Source organism: Mesoplodon bidens (genome assembly GCF_964165515.1).
Source record: "Mesoplodon bidens genome assembly, chromosome: 6".
Taxonomy (NCBI): Eukaryota; Metazoa; Chordata; class Mammalia; order Artiodactyla; family Ziphiidae; genus Mesoplodon; species Mesoplodon bidens.
Window position 1 is genome coordinate 34,271,304 of NC_138162.1, and position 15,166 is coordinate 34,286,469.

The 15,166-nt window shown below is 40.0% G+C and overlaps 2 protein-coding genes across 3 annotated transcripts in view; one reads left to right on the forward strand and one right to left on the reverse strand.

Annotated features, from left to right (window-relative positions):
* Positions 1–1,857: 1,857 nt before the first annotated feature.
* Positions 1,858–8,200, forward strand: LOC308618857 (protein Abitram-like). 2 transcript variants are annotated; one of them, XM_081237159.1, is made up of 6 exons: positions 1,858–2,274; positions 3,389–3,440; positions 5,251–5,305; positions 6,575–6,651; positions 6,731–6,800; positions 6,894–8,200. In XM_081237159.1, exons 1-6 carry the CDS (start codon positions 2,178–2,180, stop codon positions 7,029–7,031), a joined length of 489 nt encoding a protein of 162 aa, XP_081093285.1. In that variant the 5' UTR covers positions 1,858–2,177; the 3' UTR covers positions 7,032–8,200. The 2 variants fall into 2 exon arrangements, with proteins under 2 accessions (XP_081093285.1, XP_081093284.1); XM_081237158.1 differs by lacking the exon at positions 5,251–5,305 and adding an exon at positions 4,271–4,400 and having other exon boundaries at positions 1,868–2,274; positions 6,894–8,197.
* A 211-nt stretch (positions 8,201–8,411) lies between these two features.
* CTNNAL1 (catenin alpha like 1) overlaps positions 8,412–15,166 on the reverse strand; it is a 59,906-nt gene continuing 53,151 nt past the window's right edge. Inside the window, exons 15-19 of the mRNA XM_081237157.1 lie at positions 13,989–14,037; positions 10,981–11,037; positions 10,725–10,838; positions 9,960–10,043; positions 8,412–9,819 (exon numbers count right to left, since the gene is read on the reverse strand). Coding sequence (XP_081093283.1) covers positions 9,754–9,819; positions 9,960–10,043; positions 10,725–10,838; positions 10,981–11,037; positions 13,989–14,037 — 370 coding nt within the window. The 3' untranslated portion in view covers positions 8,412–9,753. The remainder of the gene's footprint in view (positions 9,820–9,959; positions 10,044–10,724; positions 10,839–10,980; positions 11,038–13,988; positions 14,038–15,166) is intronic.

Sequence of the window (15,166 nt, forward strand, 5' to 3'; positions counted from 1 at the left end):
AAAAAAAAAAAAAAAAAAAAGACACATGCACCCCAATGTTCATTGCAGCACTATTTACAATAGCCAGGTCATGGAAGCAACCTAAATGCCCATCAACAGATGAATAGATAAAGAAGATGCGGTACATATATACAATGGAATATTACTCAGCCATAAAAAGGAACGAAATTGGGTCATTTGTTGAGACGTGGATGGATCTAGGGACTGTCATAGAGTGAAGTTAAGTCAGAAAGAGAAAAACAAATATTGCATATTAATGCATATATGTGGAACCTAGAAAAATGGTACATATGAACCGGCTTGCAGGGCAGAAATTGAGACACAGATGTAGAGAACAAATGTATGGACACCAAGGGGGGAAAGCGGTGGAGGGGTGGGGGTGTGTGATGAATTGGGCGATTGGGATTGGCATGTATACACTGATGAGTAATAAGAACCTGCTGTATAAAAAATTAAATAAAATTAAATTAAAAAAAAAAAGAAATATATGGGAAAGATCAGCACTATTCAGGTTGATCATGAGTCTGGGCTGGAGGAGGGGCAGGATGGAAACTGCCATGGTATTCCCGAGGAGGATCCAGAGACAACGCCTAGGTTTCTGGCCTGGGCAAGTTCTTCAGGAGAGGAACAGGTCAGGGCCTTTCTCCCAGATAAGAAGTTCAAGATGAGGCCTAATTAGTTTGAAGATAAACCTTGAATCCCAGGACAGTGTCAGGGACTCAGGAGTCTCATCCTTTTCCAACTAAAGCACAAAGCAAAATCAGGAGAGCCTCATTTCACATGCTACACACCTTGTACTGCTGCGAGTTTGGTGGATATAACTTCAGAGCTTCATTGTACCAGTTTTTATCTTTTATTAAGTTTAAGCATTCTGGGAAGTACCCCGGTCCTACAGGAATAAGATTCATACACACACAAGCTTGAGACTTGGGAAGCATAATGGATTTCATTTCTACCAATGGTCCCTACATAAAATCAACAAGGGACCTTTTTAAGACCTGCATAATTAGAGTATCTGGAGAATGGGAATGCAGGAGTGTGAGCTTTAATGAGCACCACTGCAGATTCTGAGGTATGAGAAGCACCAATTGGAATCAGAGTTCTACTTAAAAGGAATTTTACACTACCCCTGATGAATGACCATCCAGCCCAGTGTTTGCTCAGCCTCCTTAGTAAGAATCACCTGGGGAGCTTATTAACCATACACACACCTGAGTCCCATCCCAGCCCAGCTGAACCAGATCCTCCAAGGAAGCCAGAAGCTGAATGCTTAACAAGCACCCCAAGTGACTCTTCCTTGTCCCCGACTCAGCCCTTAGGAAAGAGTCATAACTGCTGAAGCCTGAGGCTCCAGTACTGGTCAGGGATGGGGTGAAGCACAACACCCGACATCGTGCTGCTTCGACTCCATATCACTGCCAATCAAAACTGTGTCAGGGCACTGCCAGTAGGCATGGCCACTCAGACAAGCTGGGTTTCCTTCAGGTGTCTGCAAACACCACGAGAAGAGTGAATTATCAACCAATTTTGATTTTAAGACACTGAAGTGAATTTCGAGGATGATCACTCTTGACTCAAAAGCATCTGCTCTATCTTCTTAGCTATGGAGCTCCTCCCGTTCATTCAAAGACATTTGCTTTACCCTCAGCTTTTCAAAACATGATAAAAATAAGAAGCAGAAATAAACAGAAATAAACATACCTCTCACTGTCCGGGGCTCCTGAGCTCTCGCGACGCGCACTGCGTCTCCGGGCCGCAGGGCCGCTCGAGCCCTTCGGGTAGTGGCTGAAGCCAGGCGGAGGGGCGACCAGCCCGACGATCCGGGAGCGAGGCAAGCTGGGAACGCTCCGAGCGGCGCCGGAGTGTCGTCACGAGCCGGAGGGGGCGTGGCGTGGCTGCTTCTTTTCCCCGCAAAGTACAGTGAGGAGCTGCGCTCGCAGCCGCCCCGTATCCATACGTCCTACTGCCCAGCCTATTGTATCTGAGCCCCGCTTTGACGTCAGACCCCAGAGCTCAATAATAGGAGCCGGTGGGCGGAGCCTGCGGGGCCTGGGGAGCCTCGGGCGTTCGCGCGACGCGTACCCCGGGCCACCCGCAGGAAAGACACCTTCCTCTCTTGGGAGCGGGAGGAAGCGTCCAGGCCCCAGAGGGCGCGGTTTGCAGCACCCGAGGTCGCCATGGCTGCCGAGCCCGAGACCCCTGTGGCCGCCTCGGCTGCGGAGCCCGCGGTGCCGTCGCTTGTGGATCGTTACTTCACTCGCTGGTACAAAGCGGGTAAGTGGAGAATGATGTCAGTCTCTTCTGGGCCCAATTTTTCTGACAGTACAGGGACTATGATGACAGATCATAAGCCACACGCACCTTCCCCAGCGCTTCCTCCCCACATCAGAAGGAACTGGATCTCTCTGTTCCCCTGTAGGCCAAGGGAATGGCATTTGCAAGGACGTGGAAAACAGCAGGGTGCATTCTGGGTAGGGCGAGCGCAGTGCGAGTTCACGAGGGTGGGTTGCTTGCGGGAAGATGGTAGACCAAGGTGAGATCCCCGAGGGAGGCAGGAGCTGGATTGCAATCTCCTTGAGTGCCTAAAGGGATTTGAGGGGCTCAGTCCTCCAAGAAGAGGCGATACATAAAATGATTTAAATGGTAGCGGTCTAAACTAAGGTAGAGGCATAGGATGGAGAGAAGAGGGTGGGTTAGAATAGAGGCATTTAGAAAGCAGAATCTACAGTTTTTTACTTAAAGAAAGTCGCTGGTATTACACATTTGCCACTTAGAAGTAGGTATCCTGTTGTACAGCTTTGTATACCCAGCAAATATCAGTGATGAGAGCATCGTTGGGGACCCTCCTTTAACCCAACTTGCTCCCATTCATTTAGGGATAATAGGTGTACTCATCTTTTACAATACTGAAATATTTTACAATAGCATACGTTTTATTAGCCAGACTTAGTGTAACCAACCGTCCGGTTAACCCTGGATTGAGGTGTTTTCGGGAATCCATTTCTTTCAACGCTAACATCAGGACAGTCCTGGGCGAACCAGAATGAGTTAAGTCTGTCTAAAATTGACCAACAAAACATGCTACTAAATTAAATAAAGAATACATTACTAATCATTTTTTTTCTAATAGAAATGATTGTACTCATTTTAAAGTGAGGATTAAAAAAAAGGTTGAGCAAAGAGTTAATCATCATTTTAACATTGAATGAATGATTCCATCTGAACCAGATGTCTTTAAATACTTTATGGTCAGCCTTTAGGTATATCTTTTTGAGTAATGAAGGGATACCAGCCTTCATAATTAACTACCTCTGTAAACCAAAGAAAGTACTACACAGTGGTAGTAAATATTGACTCAACAGCCATCAGACTCATTCATTTCTTCTAGATGTCAAAGGAAAACCCTGTGAGGACCACTGTATACTACAACACTCTAACCGGTAAGCAAATTGGGAATTTTAAATTATCAAAAAAAATTTTTTTCTGGCATTGTAGCCTGGTATGGTCTTTTTTTTTTTTTTTTTTTTTTTTTTGTGGTACACGGGCCTCTCACTGTTGTGGCCTCTCTCATTGCGGAGCACAGGCTCCAGACGCACAGGCCCAGCGGCCCTGGCTCACGGGCCCAGCTGCTCTGCGGCATGTGGGATCCTCCCGGACCGGGGCACGAACCCATGTCCCCTGCATTGGCAGGCAGACTCTCAATGACTGTGCCACCAGGGAAGCCCCTGGTATGGTCTTATATTGAATAAATATTCATTAAATGATTATCTTCCACTGTATTGAGATGGTATTATTTATAGTAGGAGTTTGATTGACAAGAATGAGTCTTTCAGTGCCTACGCTAAACAAATAAACTTGCTTACCCAAACATCCAAATGGAGGACCACACCCTCAGCTACTACCTCAAGTAACCAGCCTGTGCCTAACCACTGAATTGCCCAAGCCCACGGAGAGGGCTAGGGTAGAAGCACAGATGGTTTCCTGTCCATACCGGCATGCCTTACTTTTCCCTCTTCCTCCTCTGTGCTGTCTAAACACCTGTGGTACGCTTCCCTTTTGAGGAAGGAAATTCAGTCCCATTTTCTCCATTTTTATTACTGCATTCTTCTCTTCAGTTAAGCTCCAATAGTAGCCAGAGGAAAATCGGGGGAAATGATAGGCTGACTAAACAAATGTCAGCTCAGCTCTTCTTGTGCCAGTAGGAATACTGTGTTATAGGAGGAAGAATCATACCAAGCAATAATACAAGATCAATTTTTGCTCCTCGTAGAATATGTGTCATCACACTGGCAGGATCCCATCCAGTTCTTCAAAGTGGAAAAGCAATTAAAAGCATTTCCTATCAAATCAGTACCAACTGTAGCAGACTTCAGAACAAAGTCTCTGGGAAATTTAAGCGGGTATGTTCCTGTATTTCCCTACTTAGATCCTCTATTGTCATAATAATGATAGAGCCAGCCAGTCTTAGAACCCAGTAATGTATGCTCAGCATACTTCCCTGGCAGTTAGAGATGATTTTAAGAATACTTAAGCTCTAAAGAAATTCTCAGGCCAAAAAAATGAGGTATTTAAGAAGGTATATTTTCTGTCATAATAGCTTCTGGGCCACCATCCCTATCTTCCTCAGGAAGAAGGATGGAGAAGGTGGGCCTTGGAAAGAACAACGCTAATACCAATAAAACAGATATTTTGTCCCTTCCTGTTTTAAGCCAGTATTTCAAATTTATAAAATTTATAAAATTTTATAAATTTATAAAATTCTATAAAATTTAGATGATGAATACTTCTTTATCATATATTTTCACATGTGAACTTAAAAGTAAAGTAAAAGTCCTGAGGTAGTGGAAAAAAAATCAATCTGGGAAAATATACAGTATTTGCTTCGTATCACTTGCCATTCCTAAATCATTGCCAATTTAATACACATCTAGCTACACCCTCTACCTCCACGTAGTGTTTAGTTATAGAAAATGTTACCTGTGCCCTCTACAATTCTAGGCAAGATGGACATTTTACTGTTAAAGGAGGGTATCACACCAAGGACAACTCAATACCATACTAAACTATCCTGACAAACCCCCTGGAAAGGAGAGTTTCAGTGGATGATTTAGGTCCTTCACTTACTGAGTTCGTACTAAGAGTTCCTGCTAATTACCTCACTGTTCTGGAAGACCCTTGTTTACACTCCCCTTTGTAGGCCTGAAGGCCCCTAATAACCTGCCTTATAACTACTGATTTTTCCTCACTCAGGAAGCAAGTGGACTTTAAAAACCATGGACCATTCTTAAAAGTCTACAAATTACAAGTAAAACAGTTAGTGCTTGTGATGTTTCTGTGATCAATCTTTGTCCAAAAGAGTCGCACTGTTGTTACTACTGAGGACCAGAGAGGGACCGGCACACGGAACCCACTGCAGATAAGCTTTGGTCGCATCTCAGCGCTGCCCATCATTTATTCTCCCAAGGGAGGTGGCCAAAAGGGGTTAAAACACTTCTTTCTGACACAGAGCCTGTGGTAGACAAACCATATGGGACAAATCCCCAGCCCCTCCTCCCAAAAGTGGGGAGTCACACTGACTAGTCTTTTGAAACGAAGTACCCATAGGCAGAGGAGTGAAGCTCATGCAGTAACACCTGAATGCTGTCTAATAATGTTGTGAGTGGGAAAGAGGCCATAAAGAACAGCATCTTGACCTCAGATGTTCACTGCAGTAAAAATTCCTGGGAAAAAAGAGCAACACATGAGACATGCTTGCATCCATTTCCCATGAGCCTCCTGGTACTGGGTTGGCCAAAAAGTTTGCTCCGGTTTTTCATGTTAGGGAAAAACCTGCACGAACTTTGTGGCCAACTCGATAGATATTTGTCAGAACCTCCCCAGATATATCCATACAGTGGAGTACATGAAAGTATAACCGTGCCACAACATTCAAACAGACATATGTCAAAATGTAGTATTTGCTAGCGGGTTATAGGATAATGCGTAAGTTACCCTTATCTGCTACTTAAAACTTTTGTTTTTCAAATTTTCCTCAAATTGCATTTTTTTAATGAGAAAAATATCTCTTCTTCAGAAAGTCTCAGTGATTGACCTAATAAAGTAGTTCCTTTCTCTATTAAGTTCTGATATAAAAATAAGGTAGGAATCTTAATGAAACTAACTTTGTATAATATTGCTGTCATTCTCTATAATGTTGAATTTTATATTATTGCTTATTGATGAGATTTTCCTACCCTTTTGAAATCTTTACACTTGGCTATGTGCAGCTTTCTCATGTACAGTGAAATATAAAGTATAATAAGTTAAGATAAAATATATTCTTAATATGTAACTAAACTACCTATTATCACATGTGTCTTAGTCTGCTTTTTCCCCTAGAGCCTAGGATGGTGCCTAGCCCATAGAGGCATTTAATATATAAATATTTGAATAAATGAATGGTTTTTCTGTACTTAAGTCATTTTTATTTAAAACACTAATTCCAGGAATATATCCTATTGTAACTCTGAGGGCTGCCTCACAAAGAAAAGTGAAAATGTACATCAATTAATTTTTTCTTTCCTTTTATTATCAGGGGGCACAGATTCTAACAGAACTTGCACCTCTGTGTAAGATTTACTGCTCTGATGGAGAAGAATACACCATATCTAGGTGAGTTACTTTTTAACCACAATTTTGGAGAAACAAAGAAGGTAATAATTTTCTTCAAAGCAATTTTTTCTTTAAATAGCTGTGTTCGAGGATGGTTGATGGAAGTGAATGAAAACATTCTCCATAAGCCATCTATTCTTCAAGAGAAGGTAAAAGGGTCTGGGGAAGTAAGATCCCGTCCACACACTCTTTATCTGATTTTTTACCATTTGACAGTATTAAATATTCTATTTCCCTTCTAGCCATCCACCGAAGGATACATTGCAGTTGTGTTACCCAAGTTTGAAGAAAGTAAAAGCATAACAGAAGGGTTACTGACACAAAAGCAGTATGAAGAAGTCGTGGTGAAACGCATCAATGCCACAACAGCGACCTCATGAGGATTAAGATTGAGTAAAAACAACAGGACATTCTTATCCTTACCTGGCCTACCAGTCAGTGCCCTAAGGAAGAACCAGAGATGCTGAAGCACACTTCACCCCTGGCCATCCGCAGGGAGGCCTGATCTTAACACCTGACCTAGGTTTCCTTCTTTGTCTTGTATAACAAGCCTTGATTCCATTTTGTCTTCAACCTCCCAGATTTGCCTGCCCATGTACTCACTCTGTTCTTTTGCTTTTCTCTTTCTAACAACTGGCAAGCGACAGACGTTTTTCTGATTAAAAGCCAATAAACAAAACACGTTGAAGAAAATTTGAAAAAGACAGAAAAGACAGCAAAATAAAAAAATAATTTACCTATCATCCTGTAACCGGTTAGTAAATACTAGGTTTTGATGTAATTCTGTTTGAGTATTATGTCATGGTTATTGTTTTTGCCTCAATTTTCCATCACTTTGAAGTTGAAAAACAACTGGCCTTTCTTACCCAATCTGCTTCAGTGTGACAGGACTGAAACGTCCGGTCCCACCCCTTCTGCCCCAACTCCCCCGCTCAGGTTGCTGGGCAGAGACAGGGTGTAGAGTGTACCTTCTTTATGTCTGTGGGTTGGCCTTCAACTCTGAACAACGTAGCACTGTAACACTGGTTTCTTAATGAGGGACACATGAAAAGGCTTTGCAAGGGGCTTTGCTAACATGGAAGTATCAATATTATAATGCTGTATGAAGTAACGTTTATTTGTGGTCACTCAGTCTCACACTCTGGTTACAGGGTAACCAGCGAAGAAGTTCCCGAGAGGTTCCTGGAATTCAAAGACACACATGCTTTTGAACAGACCAAAACCTTTCACATCATTTAAACAATAAACGAAAAACGATGAATTCATGGTTTAAGACTGTATACTTGTTTACATTGAATTTCAAATAAAAGGACTTTTCAAACTGTTATTTTTCCTTAAGGGCTGCAACACATACATACATATAAATATATGGTTTTAAATAAAATGATTATCATTGACATGTAAATTCTTTTGGTTCTCTATCATCTTATTCTGTTGAAGTGATGTTATCCCTTTCCTACCACCACTTGCATTTAAGTAAGAGAATTCTCATTTCAGGTATGTAAACTCTTGTAAATAAATTTTTTAAAATTATTTTTGACTTACAAGGAAACTTTTACCTTAAGTGCCAGCATGACTCTCCCCCAAGTAGACCCACCAGATGTGATACAGGGAGTAACATGTACCCTGATAGTGCTATGAGCTGAAAGTGTAAGCACAAACCAGCCAATCCCCATTTCAGGTAGCACAAATGGTGCCCAAAGGTGTCATAAAACAAAGATACTAAAAATAGTAAAAGAATTGTATATCTATTTTACATATAAAATTACCTCACATCATTTTCCCATTATTTCCTTTGTAATTTAAAAGAGTATTTCGGTTTCCGGGCATCAAAATCATGTTTGATGATTTTTATAAAGAAATATTTTATAAAGGTCATAACCAAGCTGAGTGCATCCCATTTTCTCTCCAAGGCCTACAGTAAATTCAAGTTTCCTTCAATAAAATATTGACTAGCTAACTGGTAGTTCTTCAGGATCTTGTGAACATTGACTGTGATGGCTGACCCAGATAATGATCATCAGACGAGCTTATAGAACTACTGCCATTTGGCAACTGACATGTCCCGTTAGGTTTCATAATAAATTTCGAAGCACTGGGATACAAGCACAAAAAACAAAGTTAACTATACTACACCATAAGGACAGAACTTATAACCAGATCCTTCTATCAAAACCCACCCCACAAAAACAAAAGCTTTAAACCGTAAAACTAAAAAGACTAAAGCTGTTTATTTGTTTTAAAATGAACATTCCAAAGGCACATATATAAAATGTATGCTTACTCAGAATTTATTTTAAACAGCTTAGTTCAATTATTCTCTGTCTTCTACCTTCTGTTCCATCAGTTACTACTCAGAAGTACAAAAACTACTTTTTAAGCCAGTAAGATAGGCTTAGGATTCCAGCTAATATTCAGGGCAGACAGGCCAGCTATGCTAGAACGAGAACTAAAACCATCTCCTAGTGAGTTCCTCCAGGATTCCGTGGAGTGAGCTCCATGACCCTGCTTTTGGGTGGGAGAGGGACATGCATCACACCGGATTTCCTGTGCTCCGTGAAACCCTTACTAGAGAACAAACGTGTGCTCCTGGCATGGATGATCTGTGACAGAGGGAACAGTGGAGGCCCAGTCATACTCAGTGGACAGAGGGACTGAAGAAGAGTCCACAGGTTTAAGGAAAAACCTGTATCACCCAGACTACTGTGTCTCTTCTGCTGCAAATTGGTATGGTAGATGATAAGCTTAAATTTAAAAAAATAGGAAGGGTAAAATATGCCAAAAGTGATCATATCTTCAAAGTAGTTTCTTTGGATTAAACTGTCATTAAGACAGTAGGGATATTTGGTTTGACCTAAAGAACATTATTCATGGCAATGTCCCATTCTAAAATCACACTGCAATTAGAAATATAGCAACTACCATGGCATCTATTAGTTGTCAGAAAGCTTCACAATTGGTTTCATGATCAGAAAATAAAGCAAGATTTCAGTTTGTTTTCTTTACAAAATTGTTCAGCTTCTGAAATATAAAGGATCGTTTGCTTTCTAAAAATGTTAGCTTTGCCACATGGTGTTCCAGAGATCTGACCTCAAAAGCTTCTCAAGTTTTACCATCCACAGAATCTTTATTTGTAACTGAGACCCGTCTGTTGTTTTCCATTTGAATCTGAAAAGAATTAAGAAAATTAGTTTCTGCTTTACTTTACTCTTAAAATAATTGCAAAATTAAATAGTATCTATTTTCTTTTGCACTTTCCTTTAGACTAATTTTTTAAATGTGAGTTTAAGATACACAAATTATCTTACCTTCTTCAGCAGTTTATAGCAAAGTGAGAGAAGCTGGACCAAAGTAGCCATTATGCATCTTGTCTTTGTAATACTCTTATCAACCTATAGTGACAGAAAGCAAACAAATCAAATTCTTATAAGGAGGCCTTCAAAAGCCTTTATCATTTAGTTTGAAAATGGTAAAAATTTCTTCATTACAGAAATCTAAGGGATCTCAAAGGGTATACAGATTAAGGCATCTGAGCTGACTTGATGACCTGAGGTCCCAGAACACAGAAGCACGGATTGTTGCCCAAGTCTCATACCAATTTCATGGAACCCCAGGAAGAATGGATGGAAAATCAACCTGTTCTATTTCAGACGGTTTAGGGGCTTCTCAAAGTGCACCAAATAGTGGCAGTGAACCCCCTTCGTTGCAATTCCTTGCACTCTACTTTTTTGCACTCAAACTCCCTAAAACAACAGAAGCCCTTCACTCTGAGGGGTCTGTGCCCTAGTTAGTCAGGTGATGATGTTGGGATTTAAGGGTAGCTGCTCCGTGCTATGGTATTAATCAAGTCCAAAAAGCTAATTTACTTGGTGAACCTACTGCTTCCTGGGGTCAGTTATAACTGCAGATGATAAATGGTTCTTGCAGTCAAGGCAGGAAAAATGGAAATAAATTGTTCTTCTGTGGGTATTAACACTTTATTTGAAGAAAAAGGGGCTGGAAGCTAACCTAATAAAAGAAGAAGTGTGAAAGTGTCTCAAGTGCTTTCCTGAATGTCCCACCCTCCCTTTTACCTTTAGAAACACTTGATTCTGCAAAGGTATCTTAGTTACTGCCTGGAGCTGGTGGCATAGAGGAACAAGCTTGTTTATTTCCAGGAGAAGCATAAGCTTATCATCATCTTTCAGCTGAAATGTAAATAAGGAAGTTATAACAACTCCAATGAAATTCCATCTTTTAAACCTTAAATACCTTTATACCTTGATAATATACCCTCAAAGTGGGTATGTATGACATCACCACCAGCACCAGGCAGGGATAGTGCATTACCTGTTTTGAGAAAGCCTGCACACTTGAAGCAAGCTTCAAACCCTCTTCAGCAAAAACCTGGTAGAAAGGAAAAACATCACTACATTAGGCGTATGTCGTCTAGATAGTTGGTAAGAAATACACTCATGGATAATTTTCATACAGAATTTAAAAAATGAAAGCTAAACATAAAAGGTCTGTCATGGAACTTCTATGTTTTTTGTTGTATCCAGGAAAACACAAGAGTTTAACAGTATTCAGAAGCAGATTTCCCAGACCTGATGCCGAATCAGTCCCTGCAGTGGCTCCCCTACAGTGGGACACCTCCAACTACCGTGCAGAATCGCACAGACATTTGATACTTAGCCATAAAAATTATGCCTGGATCCGAAGCTCATCTCATAATATCCCCAATTATAAGAGGGTGTTGAATCTTGGAACATGGGGTCAAAAGGGTTAGATGAGGTCGAAAGCGTTAGAACATTCCTGCTTCCAGCTCAGCAAGATAGAATTTGTCACCTATACACATTCTTCAACTAGCCATTTGAGGGGATTATTTTTTCCCTATTCACCGTACATTGTACAATTTAGTGAGGAGAAGAGGATGATGGGAAAGAATACTGAAAAATACTTTAGAATATTCGGGATGATCATTTTTAAATGGTACACAGAATCTTTTAGAGTGAGAGATACCAGGGAAGTGAAGGCTGAGCTTTAGGTGGCAGCAGGAAGAATGAAAAGAACAGGGCAAATCTGAGAGTGATTTGTGAAGAAAAATAATAGATCTTGGTAATAAATTAGATAAAGCTTATGAAGAGGAAGGAGGCAATAATTTCAGGGTTAACTTTAACTCTCTTTCCAACAGCCTTGCTATCACTGGATAACCTGATCTCAAGGTCAAAATAGTCCTTAGCATCCTTCCCTATCCTTTAAAAGGGAAACCAGTGCGTTTTAAACATACCTTCTAACCAAACGGAATGACTCACTTACCCACATGTTCCTCATCATTCCACATTCCCACTTTCTCTGTACACATCTTCTCTTCCCTTCTAGCCTGCAAACCCCTTGGGGGCAAGTTCCCTGTCTCACAGAGTACCATGGTTTTAAAACCACCTTAAAGCTAATGACTCCCAAATCTCTCTGTCAATTCTTGACCTAACCTGACACCACTCCTGTTCATCCTACTTCGGCAAAATGAAATGCTTGATTTTCTCCCTCTAAATTCGGTGTTGTCCCTCTGTTCTCTCGCTCAGTAAATGGTGTTACCATTTACCCTGTTGGTCAGGCCAAAAACCTTTTAAAACAGAAGCCAGGTCATGCCATTGCTCCTCAAAACCCTCAATTGGGTTTTCCATAATTCTTGGAAAAAAAAAAAATCAAGGTTCTTCCCATGGCTCAGAGATGTCATATGTTACCACCTTCCTTCTGGCTCACTACATTCCACCCATGCTTGTCTCCCTGTTGTTCTTCAGCCACCTCCAGCCTACCCCTACACCGCAGGGCCTGTGCACTTGTTCTGTCTGCCTGAAATACTCGACCCCAAGATATCCATCTAGCTCACTCTCTCAACACTCTACTCTACTCAGATGTTACCTCCTTAAAGAGGTCTTTCCTGACGACCCCCCTTCTATCACCTCTCTTCTTATCCTACAGGATTTTATCTCTCAGTACTTATATATGGGCATTATATATTTAACTTTTCATTGTCTATCTGCTCCCACTAGAATGTAAGCTCCATGGGGTAGGGACTTTCTTTTGTTCACTCTTCTCCAAAGCTTTTATCCCCAGGGTTTGACACACAGTACAAACTCAATGAATATGTGATGAACATTTTATGTAGACAATCAGCAGATGTTGGTTTAATGAATAAGCTAACACAGGAAGAAGGTGAGTAGTGGATCTTTTACAGTGAAATACTCTCTATGGTGTGGTGTGACTTGGAATGGATATGGGTCAAACTGAACACAATGAATCCAGAATTCCTCCCAACTTTTTAAAAAGGGGAATAGCTCACTTATAGTCAACTTTACAGAAAATTCCGAATGAAGTATTTTCTATAATTCTGCTGACTCTGTTGACAATCATCCCCTCAAGCTGAAATCCCTTCCCTGAAGAGGCTCAGGTGAAAGCACATGGGATTGCCAAAGGAAAATATGTAAAGTTGATAAAGTGATAGAAATTTCAAATTTCAAATGCAAGAATGCCCTTGGTTCTAGAGAGGCAAACAGACTAACATGAGAGTCAGGGGAAATAAGAAAGGACTCTTGTAATCCACTTATCAATCTAAGCCTCCAGGTAAGTGAGGAGAATTAGAGCTAGGCCTATGTGGAGTTTCATGAGACACATAGGGCAGAAGGGTGAGCGTCAGTATATGTGTCTCTCCCTGAATGCCCTAAATCATCAGGAATATGGAAGAAGAAAAGGAAACTAACATGTACTGAGAATCTATAATGGTCTCAGCCCCATGACAGATGCTTTCTTATGTGTTATCTCATTTAATCAATATCATTCATCCAATTCAATAATGAAGAAGCCAAAAACCTTTCCTCACATTTAGGACAGTATAAGATATGCATCTGCTGACAGGATATTTTCACCTACTTGGGAAAACCTAAAACTTAATATTGCATCTAGTGACTATCAAAGCCCATTCTACTTTATCCCTATAATATTTAAGTTTTTTTCCACTAAGATAACCAAAACAGCTCCACAAAATGCTACTGCAGTCCTTTACTTTTCTACCACTCTCTACAGTACACGTGCTGTGTACGTAGGTAAACATACAAACATGATGCAGTAAATCATTAAGAAAACTAGCTATAACAAACTTCTGGCCCAAAATTAAAGTATCAGCATAGGGGAACTCCCTGGCGGTCCAGTAGTTAGCACTCGGCACTCTCACTGCCAGGGCCCTGGGTTTGATTCCTGGTCAGGGAACTAATAAGATTCCTCGAGCTGCATGGCGCAGCCAAAATAATAATAATATCAATAAAAATAAAGTATTAGCATTAAATGGAAATAAAACATACCTCTAGTTGATGAATTAAATCCTGGGAAGTTTTTAGTGGCCCCTCTCCCCTGAAATAAAGTGAATTATTAAGGAGGTAAGAAAAAAGTTATTGCCTAGAAATTGATTTTATATTAAAGTTTTAGAGCATTTTGTGTATTAACAGATCCCAAATTTTGAAGAATAATATTGAATAGACTAATAATATTGTAACTATTCTTAAAGCAGCTTTAACATTTAACTATTACCTCTTAAGGCACTTATAAAAAATTGGTAAACATTATATATGTTAATTTTATAATGTAAAGAACCTTAAAACTGAGAAGTTATATTTAAGTTTTATTTTTCTTTTTTAACCTTCTTCATTTTGCTTCATAAGTTAAAGATATGAGATCTGATAATATGCCTTAACTAAAAGGCCTTTGTTCCATAATGGAAAAAAGGTCAGACCAAAATCAGGACATTCTCATTTTTGATTCTAATTTCAACTCTGGCAGGAATTCAGTTGTTTCTGATGAGGCTGTCAGTTGAGTTTCAATTCTGAGTCTATAAAATAATCATAGCAATATTTGTGCTACCGCTCTCATCAGAAGATTAGAGAGTATCATATCGAAAACTACCAAGAAGAATTCAGACCTTTAAAAGTGAAAAGTAAATTATAACAAAGAGCAACAGAATGCATTAAGATGAGCAACAGCCCAGGCATGAATCAGAAGATCTGAAATCTAGTTTACCAGTTCTGCCTTTTAATAGCTATGAGATGTGAACAAAACATTCTTATTCTCTGATAAACTGTTGTAAGGATCAAATGAAATTATGACACAGAAACTACTTTAAAAACCATAAGGCACTGGTAGGTGTGAAATTTTTAAAAACCATAATGCACTAGAAAAGCTAAACTATATAAATTTTAAAGAAATATGAGTCACTGTATATAAATGATAAAGAAATTATATAAATTGTTAAGACAACCTTACATGATGCCTGAAGAAAAGCTATAAAATTGCCCAAGAAAACTACAAAATTGGATACTGTGAAGACTAACAGATGAGTCTCAGAAAGAAGCAATTAGATGAGGCTGGTAAACCATCGTCTTAAGGGAAAACAGAAAAATTGTTTGGGGAAAAACAGGTATACCGACAGGGTGGGTAGAAAACAAAGCCAGCTTGAGATGTTACCACAATCATATTACCAGGACTT

Excerpts from the sequence above, each read along its gene's own strand:
- LOC308618857 (XM_081237158.1), top strand. The coding sequence starts at position 2,178 with ATGGCTGCCGAGCCCGAGACCCCTGTGGCCGCCTCGGCTGCGGAGCCC. Across the intron at positions 2,275-3,388 it reads CACTCGCTGGTACAAAGCGG|ATGTCAAAGGAAAACCCTGT; the intron begins GTAAGTGGAGAA and ends CATTTCTTCTAG. Across the intron at positions 4,401-6,574 it reads TCTCTGGGAAATTTAAGCGG|GGGGCACAGATTCTAACAGA; the intron begins GTATGTTCCTGT and ends TTTTATTATCAG.